Consider the following 27,752-nt stretch of genomic DNA (forward strand, 5'->3'; position numbering starts at 1 on the left):
TAAATGATTAGATGTAAGTGCATGCAAATAATACCAGAGCTCTTTCCATAAAGATCAAGTTTAGAATATATTGTAGATGTTTTGTCTGTGCTAGAAAGCGACATCAGTAATGCAGTGATGAATAAAACTGTATTCTTCTCTTCCTCCTACCTGAAAAGGTTACTGTCAATGCTACAGCCATGTGATCTTTAAAACTGCTGACCCAAAGCTAGAAGGAGAGATGCAAAGTCACTTACTCGGACACATGGAGGATGGTCTCTTTGCCTTCTTCCACTGAAATTTCAACATCATTCTTCACGTGCTCCACCGTCAGCAGAGCTCCTTTAAAAAACAAGAGAAAAAGATACTGGACTTTCTTCCAGGAAAGATATCTTTCATCGTAGCAACAAAATAGTTACATTTCTTATCAAAGAGGACCAGGTGACTGAACTGGCTCCTTCAAGTAAGATTACCCAGGGAAGAAATCAATGTTCAGTCTCATATTGAAGAGGCTTCTTATTCTTGGCAATCCTTACAGCTTCAAATTGATATGTCCAGCATACAGTAACCTGCAGTGAGCTCAGCAAGTGTTGGCAGCAATACATTTTGCTTCCTAAGGGTATTGTAAAAATTAGTCCTGTCCCCCAATATATGTAGAGATGTAATCAAATTGCTTTTAATTATTGAACAGCATAGTAATGTACTCCATCCCAGCCCTGACATACGCATCAAAGGACATCAATTACTAAATATACCAGTACTTTCTGAACAAGGATGAGACTATTTTTAACCTGATTTAATGTTTATGAAAAGGCTAGCCATTCAAAACCAAGAAACTCTATCCACGTAAAAGTGCAGGAAGCTTATACAGGGTTTTCAGAGTAAGCAGTTCACCAGTGACAGTAAGGGACAGCCTCTAGAAATAAAAGAATTATTGAAGTTTTTAGGCTACATCATCAACTGGGAAGACAGCTCTGCCCATATTCAAAGTGGCTTGATGCAAACCTGCTCTGATCTCGATGCTCTATAGCACGACACAGTAGCTCAAACAAAGCACCAAGCTAACTTGGCTGTATTTCTGGATTGGCTCTGGTCCAGATTCAGCCTGCTGAGCTTAAGTAGAGGAGCTTGTGTTCTTTTGCTTTGCTCAGAAGCACGTACAAAGACAGCAAGCTTTTGCATAGGCAAATATTACTTAAATGAAACTAGCCAAAGGACTATACTCCAGGTCTTGAAAGGCATCTAACCTGTTACAGTCTTCATAGCGTGCCGTGCGCTTTATCTTCCCTAGAACAGCACAGAGACTACCCAAGGCAGATGATGTTGTAAGCTATTAATACACTGGCCTAAATACAAAGCACTGGAGCTAGGAATTCTCTAGCTCTCACCTCTGCTCAGCTGCAAACCCTTCTTGTGGCATTAAGCTTTTATTAACAGTAAGTCAAGGTTCTTCTTCCCATCCCTCAGTTATCCATCTGTGAAAGTCAGGAGGACATCCCTTATGCAATATGTTTGTAAGACATGTAAGTATTTAATAACGTGCACGGAAATGCTTTGAAAATGACAAGTATTATGCACACCAAGCCATGTAATTAATACTAATGACATTAAAAGCTACTACGCTTTTCCCAGTGCACAGCCATGATGAATAGTACGAAGTAGCAACGAGTAGGATGAGTGTGCTTAACTTCTTGATACAAATGTTAACCAAAGTGTTTCATCTGTAATATGTAATATTTCTGACATAATTATGGAATCTCCTGAATTAAACCTCTAGTGCCACTCACCAGCTATCAAAAGAAAAGAACCTCCAAAGCCCCTAAACCCATGTTAATCACAGCTCATATTGCATCATACCTTTTCTAGCAAATCAGTATAAACAAGTATCGGGAGAAATGTTATTCAAAACTTATACATTTTTATACCTTAAATCAGTAGTCATACAAGCTGTATTGAACTCTGAAATGCATTTGGGAATAACAGCATGAAAAAGAAATCAATAAACTAAGATGAAGAATGGGAAGAAAATGTATTTTGAACAGTTGTAAGAAAAGGGAGAAATGGTATGGAATACATATAAAAGGCTGTTTCCATTTGGCAGGAAGCGTAATGAAGGAGGTTCTCACGTTTTTAAAGGCAAAATAACATCGAAGGACAGCGAGCAACTGAAACAGCAAGATTTTGCAGCGCAACTTTGAACCAGCTCCCCGGATGAGCCGAATTTTAGCAGCAGATTAGAACTGACAACAAAAGACAGCAGCAATTATAGGCAGAGCACACAAACAAGCAATCTGAATTAGGGCTGCCTCGAAAATTTAGCCTGAACGTGCTAAGTCACTGGAGGGGTCTACCTATGACTCAGTTTCTTTAGCGCAAGTTACGCCAAGTGCCGGCAGCTGTCACCGCTGCCCAAACTGCTACCCGAAAAGCAACCTGCTGCAGACCAGCCGCCCCGAGGGCGGCAGGACCGGCCCTGCCCGATCCCTGCAGACCGGAGCCGGGCAGGCGCGGCGGAGCAGTCGCTGCGGAGCCCGACACGCGGCCGGGCGCCCGGGCCGGCGCCTCCTCAGCGCCCCAGGTGCCAGCGGACACCGCGGGGGCCAGTCCCCGGCGGCGACGTGGCCCCCTCGGCGCCGGCCTGCCCGCCGGGGACCGGCCCCGCCGCCCCCCTCGGCGAGGGGCGTTCGCCCCGCGCCCCGGGGACCCGCCGGCCGCCTCACCCGCCCGTGCCAAGGCCGCGGCGGGCACGCGGCCCTGGCCTACAGCGGGGCCGGGCCGCAGAGGGAAGGACGGACGCGGGCCTCCCCTCGCGCCTCGCCCGTCCCCGCACGCGAGGACAACCGGCGCGCGGCGCCGCATGATGCAACGCGGCGGCCACGCGCCCCGCGCACGGCCCGGCGGGCGGTGAGGGGACGGCGTCCTCGTCGCGCCCCCCGGGGGAGCGGGGAAAGCGAGGGCCGGCCTACTGCGCTTACCGAGCGGGGGGCTCCCCGCGTTGACGGTGAGGCTCAGCGCCGCCATCCCCGCCGCCGGCGCCGCGCCGGAACCAAAGGAGAGGGTGGGGCGGAGCGCGCGGCGGCGCCAGCTCGGCAAGGGCCAGCCCGGCAGGCCCCGCCCCTGGCCCCGCCCGCCGCCGCGGGGCGGGGCCGTGTCCGTCACTTCCGGCGGGAGGCGCGCTAGAGGCGGTGCGTGAGGCGGAGGGCGGCTTCTTCGGCCCCGCCGCCGCCGGTGGGTCTCTACGGGGGGGCCGCCGCTTTGCAGCCACGGCCCGAAGTTCGCTGGGAGGAGGCGGTGAGGTTGGAGCCGGAGGGGAGATGACTAGCGGGCGGCGCGCAGGGCTCTCCCGGCCGGCGGGGCGCCCGCCCGCGCCGGGCGAAGCACCGGCGAAACCGTCCTGTACGGGTGCTCGGTAGAGGCTGGCGGCTGCGTGGAGGCTGCCCCGCCTCTACGCGTCCCGTTGGCCTCGCTGGGGCCGGGTGCTCACCGGCGGGAGCGGTGTCTGATGCCGGCCGCTTCTCCTCTCACAGCTGCCCCGGCGCTTAGGCAGACCCTTCCCGAGAGCTTTGCAGGAGTTAACTGTAAAAAAAACTCTTGAGCCAGGCGTCTGGCAGCAGCTGTAGAGACAGCTTCAGTCCCTCTTCTGTTCGTAACGATACAAACAAATCAAACGGTGCAACATACACCGACGCATTTGAGTACAGTGGTTTAACCCATCTGTTCTCATAGAATGTGACTTGTCACGTTCCTCGCAAACACGCACGTTTTGCAGTGGGCCAAGCTAGTCTTGGAATGAATTACAAAAATACGGTGCCAGCAGTTTTTCACAGGAGACGCTCAAGTTCACATTGTTACAAGGACAATGCAGCGTCACTGTCCTGTGCTTTTTTTTTTTTTTTTTGCCTCCAGTCTATTTTATAGATGGGACTATAGCACCTAACGTGCCAGCAGAGAAATTCTCAAATGCTTGATTGGTGGACCGGCGCTGTTTTGTGCAGTGGGCACAGTGGTACAGCCAGAGCATGACTGCACCTTATGTGCTGGCTTTTATCCTTGATTGCTGCTGCTGAATTTTATCTCAACCTTCCTTAACGTTTTCCTGTGTTAGCAGTTCCACAGTCTCTGTAAGTGTGGAAAGTGGTTCCGTACATAAGCATCTTTACACATCAGGTAGAAGCCGGTGTATGCCATGTGTCTTCTACTCCCATTGTGGTGACTGTAAATGAGCAGAGAGGTACATTATGGCAGAATTAGAAAGGGTCTTATGCTGAGGAAATTTTCAAACATACAGCAAGTTTCAGATGAAAATAAGGATATAGAGACATAGATGAAGATTACTAACAGTGGGTTCTGTACTTGACTTTGTATTTTAATGATTACATGAAAAGACTTACTAAGGCAGGCTTTGTGTTGTCTAAGTCATTCTACATTTTATCTTAATGCGTTTTGCAAATTCACATGCAGATTTTGATGCGACTACTAAAGCATGCATATCCAAGAATTCTGCAGAAGATAAAGGTGAGAATTATGTATAATTGAGGCAGTGAAATTAGATTAATCTTGTACTTGCGACGTGGTTCAAACTTCAGTCACAATCAATATGTGGAATGATTAAACTTACAATGGGCCAAAATATGAAGAAGGCTCTAATTAAAGCAGGCTGAATCTGTCTTGCGTGCTCTTACTAGTCATGCGCTTGAGGAAGGAGAAGAAAGGTAAGCTATAGATGAAAGGATTAGAAGCATGTGTTGTTCCTATATATGCAGCTTTAATCCAGTGTCATGATAGCATTATGGACTGGCTGATGATGATAGAATGAGGTAAGTGATAATCTTGCTAATTTATCTGTAGATGTTATGATAAGATGACCTCACTAAGGAAAGAGCTTCCTTAGATCCTTTTCCGTGTGTGCACATGGAGAGACTGGGAACGCTTTAGTAAGAGTTACTTTGTTAATATCTTTTGGTGTCAAGATGTTCCTGCTTGCTGGAAATAGAGCCAACTTTAAGCCAATGAAGTCTCATTGGTGTTACCCTACTGTGAGGAGAGGATCTTATCAAAGGACTCTAAGGAAATCAGAGATGTTAAATACCTTGTGTGATGAAAGGAGAAATAACTTGAACACACTGTTGAAAACTGAAATTATCTTCTTTACGGAAAACACAGCTTTTTGTATCCTGAAGTTCAGTGCTAGCATAAAGATGGTTTGAGTGGACCAAGAGTGTAGTTATTTGGAGGACTTAAACTTGTGGGCAGAGAGGAAGTGAGAATAGGTGCAGCGCAACTTGCAGGCTACTTTGCCGTTCTTAGTGTCAGCAGAGGTTAAGGCAAAAAAAAAGAATCGTGCTGGGAGAGCTTAGGCATTCAGTCTTTACCTAAGCAAGCAGCCAAGTTGAGGCACCCTCCCTGACACCACCCCCCCTGATACCACCCCCTCCCTGAGAACCCGACACATACCACTCTTCTATCCACACAGAGAACAGGAAGAAAAGCACAACTATGTGTTGTCCGTTGAAACTGGCAACTCTTCATGGCATACCTCAGTATGTGTCACATTGTTAGGGAAAGGGAGTCCCTAAGACTCCTTGATTTGAGGATGAGGGACTTGGGTCACAAAATCTGGAGAAAACAAAGTACGTAGGAGCCCCACTGATTCAAGATACTCCAGAATCCTAAATTCAGCTTGAAGAGACTTCATCTGTTTTGGCTAAGGTTGCCAATTTTAGCTAGTCATATGTAATTTACTTCTTGTTCTCTTTTGTGTTCAAGTGGACCGAACAGTTGAATCCTGCTTTCCTAACCCCCACGCCTATGGGAATGCTGACTGAAGCAAGCTCTCCAATTTTTAAGTTCATTTTAGGTCATCTTGTCCCCTGCTCTCTCCCCTCCCCTAACATGCCTATGTTCCACAGGAGGGGGAAGTGGTAGTGTCACGTTCTTCAACTCTTGGGGCTGTTGGAAAGGCACCTGGACTTTGTTTCTCTCAAAATTTGGACATGAAAAATTTCACGTTCCAGCATTTCTTTGTCCCCATGTATGACAAAGTGACCTAGGATGCCCAAAGCTGTCCAAGACTGAGGTTGGCATAGACCCCGACAGAGGCATTTCAGATCATCAGAGAGGTGCTGGGAACTCCTCCCCCTGTTGCAGTTTCCTTGGGTTCTCCTCAACTGAGGTGTCCTGAACCCAGCTGTATTAACGCTTCTCTGATCCTCAATGGATCCAATGATCCGGGAACCCCGGTTTGAGACGTCAGAGGTCCAGCTGGACTGTGTCCTCGCTCCTGCAAAACTCGGACAACCCAGCTCACCACAAATAGCAATCTCGGCCATCCCAAAACTGAGTGCAGACCAACAAATTCAAAGATTCACGTCTAAGAATCAAAACTGTCAACTTTATGATAAATGGGCTAATCCATCTAGGCAAATTCTTAGTCCATTTGTATTTAACACAATAAACCCTTGTTGATTACATACAACAAAAAACATTGAGCAAGATCAGGTAAATGACTTAACATGATTTTGTGCCCTGAATATTAAGATGATTTTTGGACTGTAGTGTATGATAAGCAGTATATTCAGCACAGTCATACCACATGAAGAATAAATACTCCCAAAGAATATGGAAAACTGCTATTGAAGAAATGTGACTTTTTTGATGTTGTCTGCTAAACACAGCAAAACAATCTGATCCAACATATGCCTAGAGATTCTGTATGTAATTTTGAAATTTTTGAATACCTTAATGGAAGAATTTGGTTCAGATTCTATAAAACAAATTTCAAGCTTGGTTATTTTCTTTCTTTCTTATTGTGAAGATGCTTTACTGCTTTAAGGCACAAGAGATTGTTTAACGGTGTTAGGAATACGACTGGCATAATAGTCATAATTTCGCAAAGCGGCAAGGACCCCAGCTGAATTCATGTGTTTCACTTCCTTGTTATACTGGAATGCATTTCCATGGATATCAGTTATCTTGCCTGCAAAAAAAAGAAAAAAAAATTATTCCAGCAAACAGGAGTTGGAGAGAGAGAATCTGTTTTATTAGTACAAGTGACATAACTAAAAAAAAACAGACAGTCTTTGGGGTACACATGCCTGTCTTCAGATGTGAAATATCTTTGCTCCCAGTTTAAGTGCAACAGTTTTTTATTGACCGAAATCAAATAACTAATGGTTTTCTTTTCTTTCAGCAATACTTAAATTCCTTGTGTTTCAGAAAAAGGAAAACAACGTCTCTCTCTTACGGATTAATTAAAATGCTTCCCGAGTAGTTTATACATTGGCCGTTGGCAAGAAGGAAAGAAAAATCCTCAGTTCAAGTAAAAGCCAGGGTAAGTCTATACAACAAACTCTAACATCGTATAGAAATACCCCAGCTGGTTTTAAATGAGTTTCTAGAAATCACTTAGCAAGATCAACACAGATCTTTCTGCAAGCTAATTTAACCACGAGATACCTACATAACGAGGAGGCTAAATACAGCACTGTGCTGCCCCAGATTGGTTACTTTTTTGTGCCTGAGCTAACCTGTTTAAAGCTATCCCAGTTATCAACGCTAGAGACTGCAGAGGAGTTAAATGATGTCATTATGAAGCCTGTTATCCTTGCTTGACAGAATTTAGGAGATCAAACCCCACAATTTTAGCACATGGTGGTAAAAGGTCTATCAATGTGAACAGCAGAGAAAGTATAATAATAATACTCAAATTCTTGTCAGTGAGACTTTTCATAACTTCTCTAACCCCTTACCCCCTAGAAAGGTGAAGTGGCTTATGTTGGCTGGAGACCGCTAATTTTACTGAATTACGTGAACGGCTCAAGTTTGGAGTTTGTACATCTGAGGAACAACTGCATGATTTGGCCTATTGTTGTTGTTTTAAACAATTCAATGTCCACATATTACATAATATGTTACTAATAATATACTACTATATCCAGTTAGTAGGACAGCGTGATTTTACTGTGAAATAGTAGCCAACAGAAAAAAAGCCGTTTGTTTTGAAAATACTAAAATCAATATACCCAAAGTTTTGGAATTTGGCTTTTTTCATTATTTGACAGTTATTGACTGTATTAGTCCAGGGCAAAACAGATCATATCATGCTTTCCAGAGCATAATTTGCTGTCCCTTTGGAGTTACTGTCGATTTCAAAGGGCTCAAAGCTCCTAGCGAATCGTGACTATTTAAAAATACATACGTACTGTCATTTTTCTTTCCAAAGACATGTTTGGAAATTCTTTTTTTCTATGAAAAGTTTAAATAACTTTAAATCGATGCAGTTTCATTTATCTTGGAATTTTGAATGGTATTAACTTACCTCCCACAGCATGTAGAATAGCTTCAGGTGCACACGTATCCCATTTCTTGCACCCAGGACTGGCAAATACATAAGCAGATGCCTTGCCTTCTATAAGTTGAATGATCTGTTGTGAATAGAGAGTGGCAATCATTGCAAAGGATCTAGGCGTTTAGAAATGGGTGAAAATAACACCAGGAAACAGGGATTAGATCAGTTTATTCTATGTACTTACGGTCAGAAAAGGAACACCAGCCATTTTCTTTCCAGTATTACAAGAAATTTTATTAAGATTTAGAAAGCTATATACTGTATTACCATTCTGAATGACCTATTTTTGATTGTTATAAATACAGTCTATAGGATGAAAATCTGCTTTAGTTTCAGAAACAAGAATTCCCATCTTGTGCAAGTACTAAAAAAATAAAGTGGAAACTATCTCCATGTTGTCTTGGTGCCATTTTGGGCCTTGCACATGTTGGAGAAAAGAGATTGGAGGGTCGTGTTTTTGACAGCCATGACAAAACTAAGCTTTAAAAACTGTAGCAAATGAGTATTCCCTGTATGCAGAGAAGTTTTGCAAAGGAAATATCACTGCGTGCTTCTATTTTTACCCTTTCATATGTGCTGCTGCTAGATAGTTGGAACAAAAACTGTATAACATGAACAGGAGGTAATGTCTAATAATTGTGATTAAATTGAATTTGCATTTAGTCATTCTGGTCTTAGAACTTTTTATTTTCTCCTCTACGAAGATGGACCTCAGCCACGACCAGCATGGCCACGGTTACAAATATACCTGTACCAAATTCTCTCTACCTCACAGCAGACTGAATGTTAGGAAGAGAAGTTGTGCTGAGGAAGGAGGAGGAAGTCTCCTGTACGTTCATGCAAGTAAGCAAATGATTTCTTTAAAAATTCTTTTTCTTATTCCAAAGGTACCACCTCCCAGTAAAAACAAAAGATTTTGAGTTTTCATACCTTGTTTCCTGCTCCTCCGACTCTGATGACACTGTCTGGGTTCAAGGCACTGATGCAGTCGTTTACCAGGGTACTGCTGTGGGAACGGGTGGTAACGATGATGTGTTTCCCAGGAGGTGCTTCTGTGAGCTGAAATCCAAAGGCACCTATGCCCAGGACTCCCCAGATTGTCCTGCCCAGCACAGCATCAGCTCCTGCCTACAAAACAGGTACACAGGTCCAGGTGATGGTTAATCATAGTGACCAGCATTTAAAGCACAAATGGAAAGGAGTACCTAGAGACATCTTTGCGTATCAGGGAGTATAATATTAATACTGGGTTATACATTTAAACAATGGCACTTAAAAAGAACTACTCTAGAGCCCAGAGTGAAAAATTGGCTCTTATTCCCTCTAAGGCAATGACATCATTTACTCTTTTCTTATCTGACATTGTGACATTGTGGTGGTGCATTACATCCTGCCTCCAATGACTGACAAATTAATATTTGTATATTTCTGTACTTCAGGCACAATCTGTAACTGAAAATATCTTGTCATTTTAAATGTTTCATCATACATATCACATAGAATGTATAGAATCAGCTGATGATATGCATTACATCAGCTCAAGAGCTTTTTCTTTAAATTCTAGTAAGTTCGTTTAATCAGGCTGCATCATGGGCTTTTTTCTGCCCCTCACAGAAAATACTGAAATAATCTCCAAACGCGTGTAAGTGCCTGTAAGTTGGCCGTCCTGGACTTAAACCTGAAGCCTGGCCTGATACACTCCAACCCAGCTGTCAGTGACAGGTACGCTTGGTTTATTTAGGGCTGCAGATTTATGGCAGTTACCACACATCACAAACGCACCTATCGCATGGGCTTCCTAAGGAATTTCTAGCAAAGTGCAAAAATACCAATCTGTACTTGTTTTACAATATGTTCTTTATATGTACTGTAGTAATATGTACAGTACCTATGTAATATACACTATATTAGTGTATTATACACGCCTCAGGATTCAGTATGGCTGTTAGTAGGTCCCTGAGATTCAGGGACCAACATTCAAAATTGCGTATATTTAATAAAAACAACACCACCTTATATTACAACATGAAGTCCACTACACACTGCTTTTCAGTTGAAAATGTGCTAACTAGAAATGGCTTAGAAGTGACAGTTAGAAATCACCTAATGCTTTTAAACAAACCAATGCATTTAATACCTCATAGTTGTAATATGGCTGGTTAATAACTCCTGCTATTGCTTTGCCTCCGTAAGCAATTCCAATAAGAACCGTTACGTGGTCAAGGAGACCTGTACAGAAATAATATGAATGTAGTTATGCTTGAAAAAGAGAAATATATATATTCAAAACTAGCAATTTGTTGACAGTTGTACATCTCTTTTCAGGGAATGGGGAAAAAATCTGCCTAAAAGATTTTACATTGATCAACTAAAAGATGCAGCAGGAGGCTAAAGTGAGGTTTTGGCATATTGGTTTTGGAGGTTTTTCTTTTTTTCTTCATTTTAGGGTCTATTTCTATGGACACAAATTAGGCTTTGCTGAAAACAGTTTCTGCCCATAACTGAAGAATTATGATTTAGGGGAAGAAGTTGTTTTATTTTGAAAGGGCTACAAATACAGCTCCGGTATTTGGGTTGTTTGAAGAGGAGGATGTAAATATAACTGAGCATATTCCTGTGCGAATGGGAGATTTAGTCCCTCAATTCAAAGTATATGCGAAATTGTAAGTTTGACTAAAAACTTGAGACAACCTGCCAGCAATCAAAGGGAGCCCTTTGCTCCCTGAAATGATAAAAACTGGTGGGCACTCAGTAGCCCATCAGGAATATTCAATACTGGTTAGAACTGAATGGAATGATTAAAAAATTCCATAGAACTCAAAAAGTACAGAAACAACATCAGCCTTATGAAACAATACTGTATGTAACTTCTATCAGAAAACTGTTTACATGTACATGCTACTTTATTACACTGCTATAATTTTTTCTGAATCAGCAGAATTAAAAGAGAAGCCAACCTTCAGTGTACTCCTTGGTTCCATCCAAGGGATCAACCCATATTACAAGCTTTAAAAATAAAAAAATAAGGAAAATTAACAAATACAAATCATGTAAATTACCATGCAAAGTATATATTTTGCTTTAGTGCTTTTATTTCCTTACAGCAGTAAGGAAATAGATTCAAATTTTTAACATTATGATATGACTGAAGCCTACAATAGTATTTTACACAAAAAAGCTTAAAAACTGACTGGAACTTCTCAGCAAATATCTTAATAGAGGTGTGAAGTCTTAAACTGAACATGGAAGTGACATTACTTTCTTATGTCCAAAGTAGATTCCTTCCAAATAAATTTGAATCACAAGTTGTAAGAAGCAAATTTCCATTTCCCGTTATTACACACAGGGATATGCAGCATTTCCAGCTCTGGAAGTGTGATTCTCATGACTACATTTCAGTTTTCAAACCAAAAAGAAAAAATGGCAACATTGAAATAACCCTTTTTCTTAATACATTCTTAGCTAAAATCAATAAGTAATCAATAAGTAATCAATAAGTAATGTAGATAGAGTGTAAACTATGAAGACATATGTATAGCATTACCACATTACCTCTTCCTCTTTAATTCCTGTGTACTGAGCAGGACAAGTTCTCTTCAGTATTTCTTCGCAGTGACCATCTTCAATTAATTCCTCAGTTACCTCATCAGCGGGCAGGTCCTAACAACAGGATTCTCAAAATTATTAGTAAAATGTGTTGGACTCACCTTGATTTGCCTTAGAACTGTGGATTTGCTTGCCACTTACTTGACAAAGCTAATGCAATGGACAGATGAAATGGGGTGGAAATATTAAAAAAAAAAAAAAAGATTTCCTAAAACCTGCCAAAGCAAATTCCACTGCAAGTTACAGCAAGTTAAGTTGTTAGCATGAAATAAATTAGGTACTTACTTCTTCTCCTATGATTGTCACCTTGGGAAACTTCCGTGCCAGGGAAGCACAAATGCTCATTTGTACCAGTCGGTCAGCTTTGGTCTGCAAGTCATTGGCTCCGGTCTGTCAAAGGATGGAGAGGAATTTGTGTATTTCAAAAGAGCGACAACAAAACCCAGTATGTCACCCTGCCCATATGTCACCCTGAATTTCTACCTTGTAATGAAAAAGAAGTCTAATTTGATAAATCATCAACCTAGTAAGTGATCTTGAAAGAGGCAGGCTAACAACTGAAACAAGCAGAGCTTCCCTGTACACCCCAGAGCTAAGGTAGACTAGTATGATATTAGAACAATATTTACATGCTGTGTTCTTCTCATGCACTGGTGCAATTGTACTGAATATGTATTTGTGCAAATACTACACTATGTACAGAATAAATTAATACAAGTATGAACCCAGATACAATACAAGAGGGAAAAGCAAAAATTAAGATGTTAACAGGAAAAAATAAATATTTTAAGGTTCACTGGAGAGACATGGCAAATTAGGAAAGAGGAGAAATACAGGGAAGGTGTTAGTAAAAGGTGATTTAAAGGTCCAATTAATCTAGCTTGTTTAAAAAAAAAAAAAGAAACAGTTATGATGTATAAATTTCTAAATAGTGAACGGATCCTTAGTCTAGCAGACAAAGACCAAGGAGGGCCAGAAGCTAACCAGTGAAATTGAACTTGACAATAACTCCCATACATATTTTCCAGCAAAAATACTAGAGAGGAAATGGTGGATTTGGTGTCTCAAGATGACATGAAACAGTGACTGAAAGCCTTCCCAAAAGATGCAGTGTAGCCAAACATACGTTGCCAGGTGGGTTACAGTAATTTCGTCTTAAACATAAATAACCTGCTATATAGTGGAAGTGGGTAACTTATTAATACTTTCTGGCCTTAATCTTCATGTATCTATGAATGGAGGAGCCCTTTAGGTCCGGAGATGGAATCCCAGTAAGAAATACTTCTGTTAGGACAGGAGTTAAGAAAGCCAGTTTATCCAAGGATTTGCATCTTAGTTGAATCAAACAAAAAATTTATTTTATCTGCTTGTATCTTATTTGGTGACAACATGAAAATTGTTTTATCTGGCTACAGAAATTAGCCATAGGAATGGAATATTCCATTTAGAATCATGTTATGGGTTAATTTTTGCATGTTCAAAACCTAGTCTGCCCCTTTATCCAATTGCCTATTTTTATGAAACTTGCTATTTTTTTTTTTTTAAATTTCCCTCTCATCCCCTGATAAATTTGGTTGAATTTGACACTGAGTTTAGACTCAGAAAGATCAAGTTACTGCAGAGAATGTCCTTTGTTCCAGGACACCAGCCTAATAAAACAGTATGAAGTAGTTCTTCAAAACAGTCATCAATAACGTAAGAATGGCTGGACAAAATGCCTACCTACCAACTGGAAAAAAAAAAAAAAAAAATGCTACAAGGAGAAGCAATATAAATGGAGAGCTTAGAGCTGACTGGGGGACAGAAAACTCTGGACATCAGGAGAGGAAGGAGAGGAGCTAGCTAAAAATTCAACTGTCCTTGAACTATTTTTCCTCATCTAGATAAATAGATGGGAGGTCAATGTGTTGAGGGAAAAGGTGGAACATCATTGTCTTCCTAGCTTTTCTAAAGCTTTCAATAAGACCAGCTGGAATTGGTCTTCATGTTTGCTGACTGCAGAAAGAGGATGAATGATGAGAAGCAGCACTTTCTGTTCTTGTGCATCTCTTCCCTCCAGACTGTAAAGCAGAGGCACGTACAGGTTCTCTCTCTTGCATTCTTCCTCGTTCTTCACCAGCACCTTTGACGAGAAGCTTGCAGGAATTTTGAGATCGCTAGTCCCTCCAACAGGAACCTCTTCCTGTTGTTTTGTTTTCCATCTAATTTTGTGTGTTTGTAGTTTTCATTTAAAAAAAAAAAGTATGTATAACCAGTCTTATTTAGAACCAACATCACCTGTTACTTTCGATAATTTTTGTTATACTGTATTTATAATTATTTACTTAATTGGTTACAGAGCTTAAAATGTGTTCATTTGCTGGTTTTATTATGTTAGAAAATGATTGAGCAATGCATTTCTGATTTACTGGGAAATAATACTAATACACATGCATTTTTTTAAAGTGACACCAAATTAAATGGATAAAAGTTTTAGATCATTTAGTTTTAGTTCAAATTACCTTAAGCTTGCTGGACTCTTAAAAAATAAGCTTAATGAAACTTGTTTATGCATTTAAAATTAACTGGTTAATCAAAGTACAGACAGTGCTTCCTTTGTACCTCTGGATGCAAGTATTTTAAGGCTTTCTTGTAGTGAAGCTGCATTAGTTTTTCCAAGAACCTAAAAGCAGGTTATGTGGGAGCGTATATTCTACTTACGTGTCTGAGAATCCTACTGTGCATCTAAGTACTTTTGAAAACAGATTGTTACTTTCCAGGTTTTTTTTTTTTTTTAATTCTGTCCCCCATACACCTGATTTTAATTGCTTAGGAAAAAAAGGGAGCAAGAAAAACTTGCAAATGTTTTCATAGTGGTAAATAGAACTGACCAAATGGGGAAAAAAAAAAACTTTTTGCATCTACTGTCTGAACTGACAATAAAAGTCATAAAGGATCAGGCTTTTCTTCACAACTGCCTGAAAGTGCTTACTACCAGAAAAATGTAAATACCAGCAATTACTTCAATGTAAAGACCAAAAATACTATAGATACTTAATGCAGTCCCTAATATTGTGACATACCTATAAAGCTAGAATTATCATCAAAAGTTAATTCCACCTACCCTAGTACTGTAGTCAAAACAAAGATCCTGGCTCATCAGTGCAGCTAACTAACAGCAAATTAAGAACTTCATGCAGATGACTGTAATTTCATTTCTGTTTTCTATTTAGAATTAAATTTGAAGCTCCGAATTTATTTTGAAAACACTGATTTACAATAAAACCTAAGGTTCTTTTTTGTTTTAAGAAACTAAACACTGATTTATCCTAATCCAAAATTCATCAAGGGCACAGTACTTCAAGCTGTACTACAGTTGTTAGAACACAGGTACGGAATTTAATGGGAAGAGACATTATTACGAATTCTGACATGCTATCCAAAGCTTGTGTTTTGTGAGGGGAATAAGGACAAAATTATGGTGTGTTTCTTTTAAGTGTCCGAACATTCTTCAGAAATACTGGTCAAAAGACACTTCTCCAGTGCTCTTTTAATCCTTTAATAAGGAATATCTCTTGTATCAGAGAGGTGAGGACTGTATTTCCTTCCCCAGTTGCTGATCTTCAAAAATACGACTTTGACCTGTATCTAACTCAGCATTAATAAGAGAAACTAAATTGGAACAAAGTAAAAGTAATACCTTCTCCACTATCCCCAGATCTCCTGCAGCCATTACATTTCTAACAATTGTTGCAGCTTTTTCCGCAACAGAATACGCAGAGGCGACCACACGCATGAGTAGAGCTGGAGAAGCCATACTGAATGCTGAAAAGAAACAAAAAGCAAGCTTGTACGTTCCTCTTCAAGAGAAGACAAGATGAAAGTATTTTACGTAACATTCCAAACAGATACAGTTTAAGCTGAGTAGGAAGGGGAAAGCGAGTTACTGCCAGTGAGTAGTAACAAAGTGAGCTTTGACTTTTTTAAAAATACAATTAACAAACACAGGGATATAAAGCTATCTTAGACAAGATTTTTCAAATATCCGTGCTCTGTCTGACAGTGAACCTAGTTCTCCTCACTAAAATAAAATCTGGCATTAAACAAGAACAGCAGCAGCAACTCTTTATCATAAATGTTAAGAAGAAGTGTAGTCTACACACAGTACTCATTTTTTGTACATTTTGAACATAAGTTCATTTTTTCAGAACCGAACCTACAGAGTTGGTTTGTGCCCAGACTCAAGTACAAGGCTACCAGACAGGATGACAACAGCAACTTTACTTACTCTTTTCATTTGTTTAAATATAAAATAGGCTTTTGTAGATGGCCTAATTGTGGACACAAAGATACTGCAAACACTGCACTTGCATGCGAAAGTCTGCTCATCTAAATTTTACCATCCTTTCTGTACTTCTTTAACTTCTCTTGATTTCTTTAAGGAAATCTTATTACATCTTCCTCCCCTCAACACTGCATGTCCCGTCATTCTTCCTGTGGCATTGTCTTCTACGGCTGTTCCCCAGCACACAGCGGTGCAATTCACTATGCCTTCAGTTCCCAAATAGAAGAATAACTATCCCTCTTGCAAAAGGCTAGCAATTATCCATTCCTCCCAGCTTTTCTCCACCTCAGGAAAAAGAAGTATCGATAACCATGCTGTATTCTTTAAAAGGCAGTGCTAGTTGCTTTTTATGTTTCCCTGTCAGGTTTTTTTATCTGCGTAGATTACATCCTTTTTGGGTTGGGCTCACATGTGAGATATACTTCCAAGTAAACACTTGAGCACAGCGCTAGAAAAAAAACCACAGAGGAACTCATTAATCACCACATAGAAGACGATATATTCAGCTTACCCCACAATCAGTAGTTGCAGCAATTGCAGCAAGTGTTGCGTAAGTGGCAATAGGTCATTATACAATACCTTTCCTTTCTTGCTTGAGAAATCTCCTCGGTAAAGTATAATATAATGAGGTGATAAGGCTAGCTACTGTAGATGATATTGATGTGACCTCAAGTTCACGTCTGTTTACAGCAAAGGCAACCCGCAAAGTTAGCAACAGGTATCAAAATCCCAAATTTAGCTGGCTTAAGAGCTTTTTCAGCATTTTAGAAACACTGTATGTGTATCTCTAAAGTCAGAAGATCTCTGAAGCTAAGAGTAGAGTGATTGTATAAATACATTCAAAAAGCACAGCTGCTAGTGTTAATTATTATTTACTGCTCATGACTGGGGGCAAAGTGCTCTGGAGTCCTGTAAAATAGCCACGGTCCGTGCCCAAAGCACACGTGTGGGCTATCTTGGACTGGTAACAATGGTTACAGAGGAAATTTTGGAAGCGCTACCTGTGGCAAAAAGCACCTCTCAAACAATTGAAAGTCATAGAGCAAATGTGTCGTAACACATGGGAAGACAGATGCTATTTTAAGTATATACCATCACGTGAAACAAGTTAACAAGAAGGAAAATTGAATGTAGCTGATTCCATACTGAAAATATCTGGAATATGAGTACTTCTGAGAGAAAGTAAAAAAATTAGCATATTAGATGGGAAGTTTGGGCTACAGAATGAAGATTTTATGCTCAGCTTCTCATTCTTCATTTGACCTCTTCCTGCACATTTGATCCTGCTTTGTAAAATGAGGTTAAAACTTACTTCATCGGTTTAAAGGCTCGATTTATTTAATGTTTGCATAAAGTTTCAAAAGACTCAGAAAACAATACAGAACTACTCTCTTACATTCTTGAAGCTTGACCCAAGGTGTTTCTTGGGCACATTTTTCTTGGACATACTTAAGGCAAACAAGCATACTTTCTTTCTGTAGTGAACCTACACCTGGAATCTCTAAGCAGACCTTAAAATTAAAATATTCTTATGAAAAAACAAGGTTTATTAAGAGAAACTGAAATGGGAGGTTCAGCGCCCCCTCCTCCCCAATATAGACTAACTAACTGATGAAGTGCAAAGCATGTTATTACTGCAAAAGGTGCCTCAAATTTTTACAGGGCTGCATCTCCTGTGTGGCACATCTTCTGCTGCGCCGGACCTTTTTGGTTAGGTAAGTGTGCGTGCTAGTTGGCCATAAGTTTCTTATCTCTGTGGCTTTTTGATCTCAAATTAACTAGTTTATTTATAAGTTTATGGCGCATTCTTTCTGATGAGGGCAATGTCTAATGTATACTTCCACAATACATTCAAGAACATATTGCTTCGGACAAACAAGTTTGACTCTTACAAAACTGTACAGTTTAGAAAGATTGCACGGCAACTATCCCTCAATTTAAATTTGCGTATTATTTTCAAAACATACCTCGTCCTCCAAAGACCATCCGTCCTCTCTCCTAGCCTAGCAACCAAATTGTTGAACGGTCTCAACTTGACAAATCGGCCTGCTTTCATACCTCCTAAAATAAACGGGTTCCCCAGTTCTTGTTAACTTTGAAATATTTAACTATTACAGGATGGCTACAATTAGTTTATCAAAACAGGTATGAAGGTTTTGTCGATGAGGCTATCTCAGAGTCTTTTCTGCAAACATCCATTTTCCAAGTTTACCGTTTCACCCGGTGAAAGGAGAAAATGGACATCACGGACAGCATGCCTTTAAACGCAAGTGCTGAGCTACGACTTCTTCCTCCGAACTCTTCAAAGCCCAAGTGACTGGAGCTCCCTATTTCTTTACAGTAAACTCTGGCTCACATTTAGTAAAAGATAAACTTTTCGTTCCGCGTAACGTGAGGAAACGGTGTTTACCCAGCAGAAGCGGGCCGGGACTCGGAGTGGGAACGCCGGGGTCCCGCTGCGGTTCACCGGCAGCATTCCGGTGGGAAGGGGCTGCGCTACCCCATTCCACCACACTGCTTTGACCCCTTTTGCGTTTGTATTAAAAAAAAAAAAAAAAGCGCCTGTTCCTGATTCTGTCGTGATTAGGATCCCCGGCGGTAACCTGCCCGCAGGGCGGGCCAGCCCCGGCCAGCCCGCGCCCCCGGCCGCTGAGCAGCGCTCTCTAATGCGTTTCGTTGGGCACGGCATAATGTAAAATAGGTGGTCGCAGATGAGGGGGAGAGCTCTCTCTGCCGGTGCAACAGCCAACTCACCGTCTCCAGCCTTGCCTTCCCCTCGATCTCGGCAGCGTCCCTTGCGCTCCTCCGGCGACCGAGGTGCTCCCGCTCCCGCTCCGCCCGCCACCGTTCAGCAGCAGCGTGCGGGGCGCCCCGAGCTCGCCGGAAGCCCTTCCTGCCGGTCCCCTCGCCAAACGATGGGGTAACCGAAACCGAAGTCCGAGCCCCGCCTGTCGGCTTCCCCCAGCAGCCGGCAGCTCCCGGCCCGCACCGCACCGCACCGCTGCCCTGCCGCCCGACGGCGGACCCGCCGGGACGCCCCTGCAGGCGGCGCCCGCTCCTGCGGCCTTTCCGCCGGCTTCTTCAGGAGGAACTCGCCCCGATCGCGTCAGGGGGGCGCCAGCGCCTTTACAAAATAAGCTCGGAACGCCCCAAGTCCTGCCGGCTCCGGGGAGGGCTGAGGCGCTCCCCCGCCCATCGGGAGGCCCCCCCGCGGCGGGGAGAAAAACGCGTTCCTGCGTGACGTGTCCCTTCCCGCGGCCCGTCTCCGCCGCGCCGCTTCCCGTAGCGCAGGCGGAAGTGTTTCCCCAGCGCGCGTCGCAGGGAGCCCGTGAGGATGCTTCGGGCCTGGCGGGCGCCGCCGCTGGCCCGGGCCGGGGCGCGGGTCGTGCTGCGCGCCCGGGCGGGGGTCGCCTGGGGCTGGGCGCGCTCCGCCGCCTCGGAGGCCGACAGCCGGCAGCCCGCGGTGGGGAGCCGGCAGGACTCCCAGTACCGGGACACGGTGCTGGTGCCGCGCAGCCGCTTCCCCGCGCAGCTCCCGGGGCGGCTGCAGCCCGAGACCGAGCTGGAGACGCAGCAGGTAGCGGCCGGGGCCGGGGCTGGCGCGGCCGGGGGGTGCGCGCCCCGAGAGGGGCGCGGGGCTCCCCCGCCCGCCGTGGGGGCGCGGCTCGGCCCGGCGGCGGAGCCCCGGCCCCGGGGAGGAGGGCGGGGGCGGCGGGCGGAGGTTTGTTTACGGGCCCGCCTTTGCCGCGGCTGACTTCTCCTAGGTCTGGGCGTTCGCGGGTGCCCGGCCGGGCCGTCTGAAGTTAGCTGTCGGGGGAAGGGGGGGCGCTCGGGTTCTCTAGTTATTCGCTTATTTATAGTCTGGATGCTCCCAAGTTTCTTACGGCTTCGTCTGGAGAAAGGGTGACGGCCCCCCTGCTCGCGGAGAGCCAGAGTAATAACGTTAGGCTCAGCGTTATGCCTGTCTCGGGCTTTCTAATGGTTTTAAACTGCTCACATCTCCTGTTACAGAGTTAGAAGAGTTAACTCGCCGTGCGTGTGTGTTTGTTTTCAATACACGTTTTACTATAAAGCCAAAATTCGGACTTTCTGGAAGTGCAAGGGCCTGTGATGATTTAGGTGTTTTCTTGCTGTCTCTACAGAAATGCGGTTTTTCGGAACTGTATTCATGGCAAAGGCAAAGGAAAACAAAGCAAGAATTTTGTCTTCATGATGGACCACCCTATGCCAACGGAGACCCTCATGTTGGCCACGCACTGAATAAAGTAAATATTTACTCGTTCATACGGTATTGTTTTGAAGTGGTAAATACTTCCCATAACATGCTGCGTGTTCTCCATTCCCATTTAAATCAACGACACTTTAAAGCGTTCGGTATTTTGGTAGACAGGGCTTTTAAAAAGCAAATGACACGGTTACGTAGATACCATATGATGCCACGGTGACATAGATACCATACCATGACATAAATACCATATACCAGTATATGGTACCTGTATGCTGAGTGCTCATTTATGGGGCTGAATGTTTCGGTAAAAAGAGAACATTTTCTTTTTAGAGAAAGTCCAGCCTTCGTTCCTAAGCAATATTAAACGCACAGTTTATTTGTGTACTGAACGTATCACACATGCACACGTGGGTGAGTTTATATTTCTCTGTGTATATGTTATAATGTTACTGTAATGCATGGTTGAGCTGTGCCTTGTTATTCTTTTTTCCTTTGGGTATTTTGTAAGTTTGTTATATTGCATTTATTTTATTTTACCTGGGTATTTTCAGTGGAACCACAACGGCTAAATGTTGATGGTTTTTAAAATGTAAATTTCAGCTTCGAAATAATACTCCTAAGAATGTTTGGGTACGTTTAGATTCAGTCCTAAGAGCGACAGCATTACATGTGCTGCAAAGTGGGAAAGACTAAAATGTGACCCACAGCTTCTGAAGGTACTAGCGCTAAAGCGTGGACTTCTGAAAATGACAAGTTTTGGTAGGTGACCACTTATCTCAAAAAGCAATAATGTGCACTAGGCCAACACTGTAGGTCCGGCTCAGTGTTTTAAAAATGAGAGCAAGTAGGATTTGTTTGCTTCAAGTCTCGCAAGTTTATAAACTGCATCTTTCAGCCATACTGAATGTGAATTCCTTTGATCAGAGGTCCTTTGAGGTTCTGCCAATATACAAAATGATAGGCAAGAAAAAGATCATAAATGGATGGTCTTAAATGTAAACGTATCATGCAGCCTTCTATATTTGCTTTTTTAATAGGAGGATCTTAATTAATAATGTAGCTATTCCACATGGGGGAGCTAAAGTGATAACTGACCCTTGTGTCTTTTCAGATTTTGAAAGACATCACTAATCGTTTCTACGTGATGAGAGGTTATAAAGTACATTATGTGCCGGGATGGGATTGTCATGGGTTGCCAATTGAGTTGAAGGCGTTGTCAGAAGTCAAAGGAGCTGAAAATCTTTCACCAATGGAAATTAGACAGAGAGGTAAACTACTGTTTGCAGTATCTTTATAGAAGAAGTTGGCTTAAGTATTTGTACATCCTACTCGGCATATTTTGAATTTTATGCTTTATAAATAGCTTTTACGCTTTATTGGGTGCTTTTCTATTAGCTGTTGGTACCATTTTCCAGGATCACTGTACGTGTTTGCCAAGCAGATTGAGTACAATGTAAAGTTACAAAGTGGGATAATTGAACACAGGCGTAATTTGTTGCTGGCGATGACCATGCATAGCATTGACCATGGGTTTAAAAAAACCAAAAGGACCGAGGATTGGGATTTCTGCTTTGTATAACTGTGTAGCAGCATGAAACCGGTATTTATTAGATCAGCATGCTTTTGGGTTTTGAAGACTGAATTTGCTGAGGAGCTAAAAAGAAGCTCCTCATAAGCTGGGAGTCCCTGCTTGAGCAGGGGGTTGGACTAGATGACCTCCCCCCCGACTTCAACCATTCTGTGATTAAAAATTGGGCTTCATCGGGACAGCTTGGCTCAATATCGTAATTAGGGATGTATTTATTGACTCTGTTTTTAACAGTGCTACAAAACTATAGGGGTGATCCTTTCAGAGAAAGTTAGTCTGCGTTATATGGAAAGTCTTTTGAAAAAATAATTTCAAATACTTTATGTATTGAAAGACAACAACATTCAGCTGCAAAACTATTTGTAATGAGCAATTTAAACTGCTTTAGCTTGAAATTGCAGCACTGAAATGGGCTAACTTATTTTCAGATGCATGTTGCTTTGAAAAGTTTGGATCAGCATCAACAGAGGTGGTTAACTTTCGCTCTTACTTATTTTACGTTATTGGAGAATGCATTTTGGGACATTTTTCTTCATAACTAAATATAGTTATTTTTTTCCCCTCTTCATTAAAAATAAAGTTTATGTTCTAGAGACACTTGTGCTTTATGTCCCCATATTAGTCAAAAAGTGCCACTCCTGGATCTTTTTACTCTTTGCAGTCATTTTATGTAACTACTTCTCTGAAATATATATTTTTTGAGCCATAATAATCTATTTAATACACGTCAGTAAATAGTGCGCAGTTTCAATATGTTCAGCTCAGGCTTTTCTAAAAAAAAGGCAACAGCATATTTTAAATGGTATTATATTGATCTTAGTGACCTAAACCATGTGCTTCATGGAACTATTCCCTTCAGCCAGAGAATTTGCAGAAAGAGCAATTGAGAAACAGAAATCCGCCTTCATTCGTTGGGGTGTAATGGCAGATTGGGCTAACTGCTACCGTACGTTTGATCCAAAGTATGAAGCGAACCAGCTGAGAGTCTTCTACAAGATGTATGATAAGGTATGTTGAACTTTTGTTAAAGCGTGTTTTGTTTTGTCATGAGTTTTGATTCTCCTAACTTTCCTTTTTCCCTCGCTTTCCTCTTTAGGGCTTTGTTTATCAGGACTATAAACCTGTGTTCTGGTCTCCTTCAGCAAAGTAAGAATCAACTTACTATTTTGTCTTCAGAATTTTAGCAAGGATATCAATAGCTTTTCACGTTCAAGTGTGTTAACTTATGTTTGATATCTACCCAGAACGGCCTTGGCTGAAGCAGAGCTTGAATACAATGAACAGCATGTCAGTCGTTCTGTGTATATGAAATTTCCCCTGTTAAAGTCACCACCTAAGCTGACTTCTGTGATAGGTATGACTTCTATATAGATTCTAAGACTGATAGCTTTTATTTTTGTTATAACTGTAAGTAAAGTACTTCTAATTTACATCTGTAGATGGATCATCCCCTGCTAGTGTGCTAGTCTGGACCACGCAACCTTGGACTGTGCCAGCCAATCAAGCAGTTTGTTACATGCCAGATTCAGCGTAGGTGTCTTTTAACTTGGTTCAGTGATCTGCGTCGGTCCTTATCAATATTTATCAGCAAAGTTAAAACGTTCTGGACTACCATTACAATTTATTTAAGGCATCTTTTTTGTGTTTTTTTTTTAAGGCATCTTTTTTGAGGTTTTTTTTTTTTAAGGCATCTTTTTTGAGGTTTTTTTTTTTAAGGCATCTTTTTTGTGTTTTTTTTTTTAAAGTGGCACAATTGTAAGCTTTGTTCTCTCTCTCAATATATTAATTTCTGCTTTCATTTTTATTCTTTAAAAGTTATTTCTTTCTGATGTTATGTTATCTTTAAATTCTTTTGAGATTTAAGAGTGAACTGGACATGTAGATCTTAACATATTTTGCTGTCTCTTAGAGGTGGAGCGTTTGAACAGTTTGTAGCTTTATGGTGTTTGTAATTATTTAGTATCACAAATATAATTTGCATTGCAGATACTCAATTGTGAAATGTACAACTACTGGTGAACACTTCATTCTAGCTGCAGATAGAGTTGAATCTACAGCTGCTGTTTTGGACACGCAGTTTGAGGTTATGTCAACGTGTAAAGGTAGGTTTTAGTATTGTTAAGTCGCTTAGAAATCTGCTTGTAGGTGTCTGAAAGCTGCTTCAGTTTTGATGTATTAAGTTTGTTTATATTTTGAGAACATGCTTCACTTTAATACAAAGAGGAGTCTGTCAGATTTAGTGTTGGTGTATTGTAGCTCAAATTTTCATCCACAGATTTCAAAGTACTTTTTAAAATCCGGATTTACACTTGGAAAACTTAAACACGGAGTGGAAGTCTGTTCAGTATCAAAATCTTAATTACACTGAATGCTGTTTGTCTGTCTATTTCATCCATTGCTGATGAGAACAAGGGGCTAATTACAAGTATGCTTGCTGACTGCCTGATTGCTAAATTCTGCGAAAACTGTTGAAATTACCTAGTGTAGCAGAATCAGAAGCACTATCGGCCGTTGTTGCCACGTTATGTTACTTTTAAAGTTTCTCATTGTTAAGAGGTGTCTTAAGCCTTCACCATAACCATGAAGAATATTATAGAATCATAGAATCATTGAGGTTGGAAAAGACCTCTAAGATCATCGAGTCCAACCATCGACCCAACACCACCATGCCCACTAAACCATGTCCCTAAGTGCCTCATCTACTCGTCTTTTAAATACCTCCAGGGATGGGGACTCAACCACTCCCCTGGGCAGCCTGTTCCAATGTTTAACCACTCTTTCAGTAAAGAAATTTTTCCTTGCATCCAATCTAAACCTCCCCTGGCGCAACTTGAGGCCATTTCCTCTCGTCCTATCGCTAGTTACTTGGGAGAAGATATATTGAGATATTGTAGGTGGCTGTTGTCTGTACGGACAAACTAAAGGACTTAAGTTTGCATCCTAACAAACTGCGTAGTGACATTTCTTAATAGACAGACTTCTGATTCAGTGTCACGAGTCGGGATTTAATGTGTCATTTGTAGACTTTATTCATTTGCCTTTATCAGTGATTCAGTGCTGGAAATATGCATATCTAAAGGGGGTGAGAAATCTGTTTCTGTGACTTTCTTTTCAGGTTGTTTCGGTGTCTTTCCATGCCTTCTTTTTTTTGGGGGGGGGGGGGAGGCGGGAGGGAGGGGATGGATGATCTGTTTCCCTGCTTAATAATCTTGTTTTTACCTAATGATAAAATTACCTGGAGGTGGTGTTCTCACAGGTTCCACCTTCTTGAATCATGTGATTTGCAGATAACATACAACAGTAGAGTTGGACCTTCTTGAAAACAAATTTAATATTAGAACCTGTTCTTTTTATCTTCCCATATGTTCAGTTATTAGTTACATTTGTTACCTTTCTGTATTTGTGTACCTAACTGTCTGACAGCAGTTCCTAAACATCTTCCTTCTAGGAAGAAGGCATTCAATGAAGGCCACTTTGTCATATGAAGCATTCCTCAAGCTCTGTGATTCTTGACTTTCAGCAAGGCTTTACTGCTAAGATTTCTTCAGTGTTATTTTAACCTTAAATTGTCACTAGCTTCATTCGTGCTGTACTCTCTTTATTTGTATGCAATTTTAGAGAATTTAAATGAATTGTTCATGATTAATATTAGTACTTAGTGGCAGAACTAGGAACAGATCCCAAATTCAAGGTTTTTTAGCCTACTAAATCATTATTGAGATCTGTTTCTGGAACACGTGAGATAGTGGTCCCCAAGGAATGGAAATGTGTGGAGTGTCTCTAGGTGGAATGTCACTGCTAATGGAATACTGTTGTCTAAGGTAGAAGAAAATCCTTTTCTTCAAAGGGAAAAAAAAAACCAACAAAACCGTGTGCAAGATTAACAATGCAGAGAATTTGAAAGCATTGGACGGGGACCCACAAGCAAGATAAAGAAGTAGTACGTCTGAATAGTATCCCATGCATACACTTGCTGATCAATTGTTCCATTTCTGCTCTCTGATAAAAGAAGCTGAATGCATGAATTGTTTCTCCATTTGCTCTTCTGTTTGGTTTTTTTTTCACCCCCAGGTGTAGATTTGGCAGATGGTTCTTGTGCTCATCCCACGATTCCTGACAGAGTCTCTCCTCTGTTACCTGCAAATCACGTGACAATGGCAAAAGGAACAGGATTAGTTCATACAGCCCCAGCTCATGGCATGGAAGATTACAGTGTAGCTTCCCACCATCAGCTACCCACGGTACTTTATTTTTTCAGCTGTTGCTCTTGATTTTCTGCAACTTTTTGATCACATGCCCCTAAAGCAACTGTTGTCATTTGTGCATAAACTTGAAAATGTTTTGAAGCATTCAGATAAGCATGAGTATCGCTAATGGCCTGTAGGAATGCAGGACTAAGCTTAAAAAAGTGCGTATTGAAATAAGAGGATGAAGTTTTTCATCCATCTGCTAATTAAAGCTTACAGGGAAGTGGTAGAATAGAATCTTACTACTTTTTTTTTTTTTTTAAAGAATAACACCGACAGCAATTCAAAGATATTGGCTCTCAGTACTCAGAATTGGCTATTAAAGCTGCAGACCAATAAATTAGCAGTTATGTAGGTCATTATTACTATTCTTTTTCAGCGAAGTTTGGGATATTCTTTAATAAATTAAAAAACTGCATTTAAGGGACTTAATTGTATTTAGTGAATAATATCTTTGTGTGTCAGTGGTTTTTAAACACATACATAAATACGCTTCAGTTATGCATGATCAGTTTGTGTCTGATGGAAATGAAGATGCAGGGTATTCTTTTTCTCTTTTACCTTTTTAAAGAGGTGACTCTTGAGATGTTCCAAAACCTGATTATACTCATAGTTCTGGTTGTGGTTTTTTGGGGGTAAGGTTTTTCTTGGGGTTTTGTTTGGTTTTGTTTTTCACTGTTCATTTGAGAAGTCATTGAAATACTAACCAGTGACTTGACGTAAGACATTTGTGGTATGTCTGCAAACGTAATGGTGCTGATTTCTTCTGATATGTCAAATTCACTTGCCTTGTAAATCACCAAATTGCAGATCACTAAATCTGAAGTGTACTTAAATAAAAACTTTGCTTTTCATCAGAAAAATAGTTACTCAGCAGAGTACTTAACTCACTTTTGAATACCTAAAAGATAATAAATTACCACATGATATTTTATTGACATGATTAACACTTTTTTTTAGGATTGCCTTGTGGATGAAGGTGGGTTTTTTACCGAAGCTGCAGGTCCTGAACTTCAAAACAAGAATGTCCTTGAAGAGGGAAATGAAGCTGGTAAGTATTTGACGTTTAGCTGTTTGTTACTTTATCCGTTACATTCCTGCAGGTATATTTTGAGGGTTCATATAAACTGAACACATTTTGAATATGGATGAGATACAGGCACTTCTTATTATGTGTTGATCATGGAAAAGAATGAATTGAGATTAACAGTAGCAGTGTGCTCAGATCAGATTTTCATCTTGCCTCATTTTTTCTCTCAGTCATTCAGATGCTTCAAGCAGCCGGGAGTTTGTTAAAAGAGGAGAAGTATGTGCACAGTTACCCATATGACTGGAGGACTAAAAAGCCAATGATTATTCGTGCCAGCAAACAGTGGTTTGTAAACACAGCAAGTGTGAAGGCTACAGCACAGGTATATAATTTGGCTTTCTTG

General features: G+C 41.4%; 3 protein-coding genes and 1 long non-coding RNA gene across 9 annotated transcripts in view; 2 read left to right on the forward strand and 2 right to left on the reverse strand.

Annotated features, from left to right (window-relative positions):
* Positions 1–3,042, reverse strand: part of EPRS1 (glutamyl-prolyl-tRNA synthetase 1) — a 43,988-nt gene extending 40,946 nt beyond the window's left edge. For 2 of the 4 annotated variants that reach the window (XM_076334594.1, XM_076334593.1), the window contains exons 1-2: positions 2,955–3,042; positions 237–321 (exon numbers count right to left, since the gene is read on the reverse strand). In XM_076334594.1, the coding sequence (XP_076190709.1) occupies positions 237–321; positions 2,955–3,000 (131 nt within the window). In that variant the 5' untranslated portion in view covers positions 3,001–3,042. The remainder of the gene's footprint in view (positions 1–236; positions 322–2,954) is intronic. The other 2 variants (XM_076334596.1, XM_076334595.1) reach the window with 1 other exon arrangement.
* A 112-nt stretch (positions 3,043–3,154) lies between these two features.
* On the forward strand, positions 3,155–15,746 carry LOC143158540 (uncharacterized). 2 transcript variants are annotated; one of them, XR_012995023.1, is made up of 7 exons: positions 3,155–3,207; positions 4,441–4,494; positions 7,169–7,309; positions 9,214–9,465; positions 9,941–10,048; positions 12,961–13,066; positions 15,668–15,746. It is a non-coding gene; the product is annotated as an uncharacterized LOC143158540 (long non-coding RNA). The 2 variants fall into 2 exon arrangements; XR_012995024.1 differs by having other exon boundaries at positions 7,195–7,309.
* BPNT1 (3'(2'), 5'-bisphosphate nucleotidase 1) lies at positions 6,351–15,728 on the reverse strand. The gene is made up of 8 exons (XM_076334597.1): positions 15,612–15,728; positions 12,218–12,322; positions 11,879–11,986; positions 11,284–11,332; positions 10,464–10,555; positions 9,257–9,454; positions 8,297–8,402; positions 6,351–6,955 (listed from the first exon to the last, which is right to left on the reverse strand). The coding sequence occupies exons 1-8, from the start codon at positions 15,726–15,728 to the stop codon at positions 6,807–6,809; spliced, it is 924 nt and encodes a 307-aa protein (XP_076190712.1). The 3' UTR covers positions 6,351–6,806.
* Positions 15,747–19,590: 3,844 nt separating the features above from the next.
* The window catches only part of IARS2 (isoleucyl-tRNA synthetase 2, mitochondrial), a 30,478-nt gene continuing 22,316 nt past the window's right edge, over positions 19,591–27,752 (forward strand). Inside the window, exons 1-11 of one of the 2 annotated variants that reach the window (XM_076334598.1) lie at positions 19,591–19,833; positions 20,399–20,521; positions 21,596–21,752; positions 22,932–23,080; positions 23,169–23,218; positions 23,317–23,426; positions 23,512–23,602; positions 24,059–24,174; positions 26,144–26,313; positions 27,280–27,370; positions 27,580–27,731. In XM_076334598.1, the coding sequence (XP_076190713.1) occupies positions 19,591–19,833; positions 20,399–20,521; positions 21,596–21,752; positions 22,932–23,080; positions 23,169–23,218; positions 23,317–23,426; positions 23,512–23,602; positions 24,059–24,174; positions 26,144–26,313; positions 27,280–27,370; positions 27,580–27,731 (1,452 nt within the window). Of the gene's footprint in view, positions 19,834–20,398; positions 20,522–20,838; positions 20,896–21,595; positions 21,753–22,931; positions 23,081–23,168; positions 23,219–23,316; positions 23,427–23,511; positions 23,603–24,058; positions 24,175–26,143; positions 26,314–27,279; positions 27,371–27,579; positions 27,732–27,752 lie in introns of those variants that run through there. The other variant, XM_076334599.1, reaches the window with a different exon arrangement.

The sequence above is a fragment of the Aptenodytes patagonicus genome, chromosome 3, assembly GCF_965638725.1.
Source record: "Aptenodytes patagonicus chromosome 3, bAptPat1.pri.cur, whole genome shotgun sequence".
Lineage (NCBI taxonomy): Eukaryota > Metazoa > Chordata > Aves > Sphenisciformes > Spheniscidae > Aptenodytes > Aptenodytes patagonicus.

What these genes read in the sequence shown, in the direction of transcription:
- BPNT1 (XM_076334597.1), bottom strand. Translation starts at nt 15,728, where the DNA reads ATGGCTTCTCCAGCTCTACTCATGCGTGTGGTCGCCTCTGCGTATTCT. An exon ending in ATCTGGGGATAGTGGAGAAG is followed by an intron (nt 12,323 to 15,611) that starts GTATTACTTTTA and finishes ATCCTTTGACAG; the next exon opens with ACCGGAGCCAATGACTTGCA. An exon ending in TCGGAGGAGCAGGAAACAAG is followed by an intron (nt 8,403 to 9,256) that starts GTATGAAAACTC and finishes TATTCACAACAG; the next exon opens with ATCATTCAACTTATAGAAGG.